The following is a 6,653-nucleotide window of genomic DNA, read 5'->3' as shown; positions in this document are numbered from 1 at the left end:
GCTGTTTCTTTAAATTTCGATGTCAAGGGACTTACAACCTTAAAAACCTTTTGGATAGTTCTCCTCTGTCTTATAAGGTCACTATAAATTGGAACTGATTTGGTTGTGGGTTTGTGTTTTTGTTTTTAACTACAGATTACATATTTTATACAAATCTATCTACTCCACTACTCAGCTATCAGCTTGTTGTATTGTGGTGGCTTTTGTGTTGGTGTAATACCAAGTACTTCCAGAAGATCAAACAAATCCGTGTTGGAAGAAGTAAAACCAGAATCTCCTTAGAATGGTGAGACTTCATCTCTCATACTTTGGACATGTTATTGGGAGGGACTATTCCCTGGAGAAAGATGAGGCTTTCTGCTCCCCTAAAGATTTACAGACTCAGAAACCCTGTACAGGGTCGCTATGAGTTGGAATCGACTCCACAGCACATAACAATTCCCTAGAGAAGGACATCATGCTTGGTAAAGTGGGGAGTCAGCGAAAAAGAGGAAGATCCCCAACAAGATGGGTTGGCAGAATGGCAGCAGCAATGGGCTTAAGCATAACACCAATGAGAGGATGGTGCAAGAGCAGGAAGTGTTTTCTTCTGTTGTCCACAGGGTTCTTATAAGTCGGAGATGACTTGATGGCACCTAACAACAACATCTGTCTATCTATGTATCTATCTATCTATGTATCTATGTATCTCTCTCTCTCTCTCTGTCTCTCTATCTACCTAGCTACTTAGGAGCCCTGGTGGTGCAGTAGTTAAGCACTTGTCTGTTAACTGGAAGGTTGGTGGTTCAAACCCAGCTGCTCCATGGGAGAAAGATGTTTGCTTCCTTAATATCATTGTTGTTGCTGTTGAGTGCTGTCAAGTTAGTTCTGAATCTTAATGGCCCTGCATAGAATTTCTGAGGAACTGCTGTTGGGTTTGAAGTGCTGACCTTGCAGTTAACTGTCCAGTGCTTATACTACTGCCTTGGAAGCCCTATGGGAAGTTCTACTCTGCTACATGGGGATCACTATGAGTTGGAATCAATTTCATGGAAATGGGTTTTAACTAATTAGCAAAAAGAGCAACGTTAAAAGGGAAATTGTTGTTGATATTAAGCGACTATGAGTCGGTTCTGACCCATAGCAACACTATATAGGGTTCCAAGGAGCAGCTGGTGAGCTTGAACCACCGACCTTATAGTTCAAACAACTTTGCAGTCTGGCGCATTAGCCCATAGAGCCACACCACAACTCCAAAAGGGACACAGGGGTAAGAAAAAATGATAAAGTCATATCTATCTCTGATTTAAGTACAGCATTTCATTTTAGTGCTCGAAAGGTCTCCAGTTACAATTTCACTGAATCCCTTCAATTTTCTTTAATGGGTAAAGGAATGAGGAGCACACCTTTACTGTAATTTGGAGACAGACCTAGACTGAACCCAGGGCCTCAAACTCCCAACTCACAGCCAGTAGGGGTTATAAGCTTTTACTTATGCTGAACAGCATTGATTGATACTAATGTTTCCTGACAATAATAAAATCCATTACTTTTTTTTTCCTGCAACTCCTAGATTATAACATAAACTTCTTCAAAATCATTTTTTTAGGTTAATTTTTGCCTTCTTAACCTCATTGTAATGGATAAATCTATTATTTAATTTACTTCTCAACTATGATTTTATCCTCTTACATTTCATCCTAATGTAGGAAATTCTCTAGAGGACTATAATGTACATTGTCTCTTATTTTAACATACTTCATTTAGCTTAAATCAACTAAATCTTACCAAGGGCAAGCTTAGCCATCTGTAAGTTGTTGATCCAAGACTGCTTGATGGCAGGGGTAAATGTATTAAACACAGCTGTAAAGAAAGTAGGTCGCCCAGACCTGCCAGAAATAATAGAAAAGCAATCATTTTATAAAATGTGCTCCATCATATAAAATTGTTACATATTTTTCCTGTCCAATATAACCACCAAAGTAAGAAAATATACAAAGTCATGACAAAGAATCATTTTCTCAGCATTGACCAAGAAGGTTTCATTTTAAAGTTACTACTAACTTGTCTTGCTTCCCTGGAAGTTGTAATTGAATTCTACAGCAATCAGCAGCTCTGATTTCTTCTTCTTTCTTCAAAATAAGTCTCTGTAAACCTGATGTCCAATCATGGGCTACGGACTGGTTTAAGTTCTACAAAGAAAATACATATACACATTTTAAGAGGGTAAATAAACCAGGAGAACAAAGCAAAGCTATACAGAGACCAAATAATGCTCATATCTGATTATTGGGGGGTGGGGGTGGAAAGTCCTTGGGGATCAAGTCATATTGCACTACAGCTCAGACATTTCAAAGATAAAACTGATACCCATGTCTACTTGTAAAAAAAAGACAAAAGTTACACTTAAATTGTTTCACCTTATCCAAAATAAGAGAAAACATGCAATCAGATAATTTCTTAAAGCTGAAACGAATTCCTACTGTTGGTGGTGGAATTTGGAGATATTTGTGTACAGTGATTAAGAAGCAAAAATAAAACTTTATATTAAGTTGCTTTGATAGTTACCTGATAGTTTCCTTTAAGGTTTCCTATCAGTTGAGTGATTTGACCAATTACATTTAAGTCATGCAATAAATTTTGTAAATCTTGGTACAGTTGTCCTGGCCCCATGTAAACTTTGCCTATAAAAAAAGCAAATGGCGTGAGAACATGTCTAGATCCAAGTGTCATTTGTTTTAGAAAACACTAAACAATCTCTAGTTAATGAAAAAAAAAAAAAAAGTGGAGGGATTTAGAATTTTTAAGTAAAGATTTAAGCATTTAATATTTTTTTTCCTTTTCTAACTTTTTATTTTGAAATAATTTTAGATTTACAGAAATGCTAAAATGAAAGCTTTTTTTTTTTAAGTAAGTTTTTTACTGTTGAGTGATAGTTTACATGGGAGAACATCAGTTTCATTGCAATGATTACATTCTCCGTGCATCATCATTCAACAGTATTTGCTTCTATTCCTTGTTTTGTTTTGTTTTGGAGGAGGTGGTGTACACAAAATATATATAATCATTTAAGCAATCTAAGCGCACATTCTGCAAGCCTGCCTTCTGACCACCAGCACACAGCCTTTCTCTTTCCATGAGTCTAGAGTCCTCAGCTGCTCTATTTCTCCATGTCCTCATCTCTGCCTCCATCTTTGGTGTTGCTGCTTCTCTGGATAGGATCCCACATTCCGCTCGTGCGTTTCTCCTTTGATAGTCCTAGGATCCTCTGTTTCTGGAATGTAAGATTAACTACTCCGTCCTTTTTGTTGTAAAACATCTACCTTTAGAGTGGTGACTGTCACAATTAGTCATGATAACATTTATTCACCATTGAATCATAAGAATCTTATTCCCATCTCTTTTCACCAGACCTGTCTAAACATGATGGAAACTATTCTGTTGGGATTCTTCCTTCCTCCACACACTCTGAAAGTAAACTTCCTCTTAAAAACTTATAAGCCAGTCACTTCATGACTTTATAGTCCCCCCACCCACATTTTAGGTAGCCAATGTATGCAGAGAGGATAGGATTGATACTTGATGTGAAGACTCCTTCCCTTTCAGTTGTTATTTGACCTACTACATCCAGACGCTCCGTGGGAGAAAGATGAGGCTTTCTACTCCCGTAAAGATTTACACCCTCGGAAACCCTGTACAGGGTCGCTATGGGTCGGAACCGACTCGACGGCACTTAACAACAACAACAACATCCATTAAGTATAGGTCAAGTTCATTAAATTGTAGCAATTTACACTTGTTTCCTTTATCAAAAATTGTTTTTTTCTCTTCCTATAGTCTAGTTGTGATCATCAAGCCATCAAAGCTAGGTCAAATTGGTACTACCTACAAGTTTGGGCATTCTTGTGTGTCTCCCCTCACTTCATATCAGCGGGATGCTTCACTCTCAGCTCTAGTCCTCCATGGTTATGTCATTGTCCATGGACTCAGGTGTCCCAAGATCTCACCACACTTTGGACCAAGCAGCTCTCCCTCTTCTCTCTCTCATCTCCAGGTCGACAGGAGTCTATGGAACATGGCTGAACTCAGCCCATATCTTCATTGCTGCCTTTCCCCCTCTTCCACTCACCAGTATACCAAGGTGGTCACCAGCAAGCTTACATGATAGCTCATGTGTTCCTTTGAGTTTCAGTCTCAAAGAGTTGTTTGTCCTGAAAGGACTTAATTGCTTGCCTTGAGGGCTCCCCAGCGAACAACTTGCTTGTTCTTGTGGTAGCCAAATACACTGCCATTTTGTTTTGGATTTTTCTCTGCTGGTCTTTCTTTCAAGAAGTATCTTCTGTTCTTCTAGCTGTTCCAGGCTGGTCTGCTTGTCTTTTCAAGTGGGAATGTCCCACCTTAGAAGGTTCTGGATGGGGTTCAGGATTCCATATAACGTCCTATAAACTACAAAGACTCCACAAGAAGGCTATTTCACTGGGCAAGTTCTAGAACCCTTTTAGGTATTCCAGTCAATTATAGGCTGAAGATGGGAAAAAATAGAGTTCTTGGATGACCTTCACCTAGTTTCCTCCACTATTATCAGCTTATATAACCACAGTACAATGCTCAAAACCTGACTATTACATTGATAGAAGATTAATTTAGCTACAGACTTTGTTCATATTGCGAATTTTCCCATTAATGCAATTTTTGGGGGTGAGTGGGTAAGGAGTTCATAACTCAATCCAGGATCTCTCAGTGGATTTACTTGTTATGTCTCTGTAAATATCTTCCAATATGGGATACTTCCTCAATCTTTCTTTGTCTTTCATGACCTTGGCATATTTGAAGACTGAGTTACTGAATGTCCAAAAATCTAGGTTGACTGGAATTTTATCACTTTTAATAAATTTTTAAAACATGTTGTTGTTAAGTTCCAGCTCAAACAGGTCCAGTATAGGGTTTCCAAGGTGCGGTTTGTGTTTGAACCCAGTGTTTAACCTACAGTGCTATACCAGGAGTCCTTTTAAACATTTGTTGTTGTTGTTAAGTGCTGACGGGTCAGTTCCAACTCACAGCAACCCTGTCTAGGGTTTCTGGGGAGTGGCTGGCAGGTTTGAACTATCCACCCTCCATTTCAAATCAACCTTGAAGTCAAGTGCTTATCCTAAGGTACCACACCAGAACTCCATGTTGTTGTTGTTGTTGTTAAGTGCCGTCGAGTCGGTTCCGACCCATAGCGACCCTGTACAGGGTTTCCGAGGGTGTAAATCTTTACGGGAGTAGAAAGCCTCATCTTTCTCCCGCGGAGCGGCTGGTAGTTTCGAACCGCTGACCTTAAGGTTTGCAGCCCGATTCGTAACCACTACGCTATAGGTGACATAAATGTTACTAGTGAGAGGTATCGCTACACTGGAAAGCAAGTTTCAGTGTCTCTTCTGACATCCATTTTAACCTTTTTCTTCTTTCTTGTCTTCTTAATGACTTTTTGCTTTCTTCATGTATAATGTTCATGATTTCATCCCACAAATCTTCTGGTCTTCAGTCTTTAGTATTTAATGTATCAAATCTGTTCTTCAGGTGATTTCTAAATTCAGGTGAGATATATTCAAGATCATATTTTGGCTCTCATGGACTTGTTTTCATTTTCTTTAGCTTCAGTTTGATTTTGCATATGAGCAATTAATAGTCTGTTCCAAAATCTGCCCCTAGTCTTGTTTTGACTGATGATATGGTGCTTTTCCATCATTTCTTTCCGCAGATGTAGTCAATTTGATTTCTATGTATTACATCTGATGAGGTCCATATGTATAGTCACCTCTTATGCTGTCTAAAAAAGGTATTTGAAATGAACAAATCATTGATTTTGCAGAATTCTTTTATGCATTCTCCAGCATCATTTCTATCACCAAGGCCATATTTTCCAACTACTGATCCTTCCTCTTTGCTCCCAACCTTTGCATTCTAATCACTAATACATCTTGATTGCATGTTTGATCAATTTTAAATGGAAGAAGCTGGTAGAATTCTTCTATTTCATCCTCACTGGCTTTAGGGGTTGGTGCATAAACTTGAATAATAGTGGTATTAACTGGTCTTCCCTGTAGGCATATGGATATTATCCTATCACAGACAGTATTGTACCTCATGACGGATCTGGATATGTTCTTTTTGACAATGAATGCAACACCATTCCTCTTCAATTTGTCATTCGCGGTATAATAAACCATGTGGTTGTCAGATTTAAAATGGCCAACACCAGTCCATTTCAGTTCACTAATGCCTAAGATATCGATGTTTATGAGTTCAATTTCATTTTTGACAATTACTGATTTTCCTAGATTCAGACTTCTTACATTCCATGTTCTGATTATTAATGGATATTTATAGCTTTAAAAGGTCAGCTTAAGAAGATAAAGCCAAATATTACAACAAAATGTGCAAAGATTTGGAGTCAGAAAACCACAAAGGAAGAACATACTCAGCAGTTCTCAAGCTGAAGGAACTGAAGAAAATTCACACCTTGACTTTCATTATTGAAGGATTCTCTGGGCAAAATATTGAATGATGCAGAAAGAATCAAAAGAAGATGGAAGGCATACACAGAGTCACCATACCAAAAGGAAATGGTTGATGTCCAATGGTTTAAAGAGGTAGCATCTGATCATGAGCAAATGATACTGAAGGAAGAG

At 38.3% G+C, this 6,653-nt stretch overlaps 1 protein-coding gene across 1 annotated transcript in view; it reads right to left on the bottom strand.

Moving 5' to 3' along the window:
- The window catches only part of ARHGEF10 (Rho guanine nucleotide exchange factor (GEF) 10), a 234,765-nt gene that overhangs the window by 72,055 nt on the left and 156,057 nt on the right, over positions 1–6,653 (bottom strand). The window contains exons 18-20 of the mRNA XM_006866721.1: positions 2,548–2,663; positions 2,044–2,171; positions 1,768–1,868 (exon numbers count right to left, since the gene is read on the bottom strand). Of these exons, the coding sequence (XP_006866783.1) occupies positions 1,768–1,868; positions 2,044–2,171; positions 2,548–2,663 (345 nt within the window). The remainder of the gene's footprint in view (positions 1–1,767; positions 1,869–2,043; positions 2,172–2,547; positions 2,664–6,653) is intronic.

Source organism: Chrysochloris asiatica, unplaced genomic scaffold (genome assembly GCF_000296735.1).
Source record: "Chrysochloris asiatica unplaced genomic scaffold, ChrAsi1.0 scaffold00095, whole genome shotgun sequence".
Taxonomy (NCBI): Eukaryota; Metazoa; Chordata; class Mammalia; order Afrosoricida; family Chrysochloridae; genus Chrysochloris; species Chrysochloris asiatica.
Note: the sequence above shows the minus strand (reverse complement) of the source record. Positions and strands in the feature narration are given on the sequence as shown.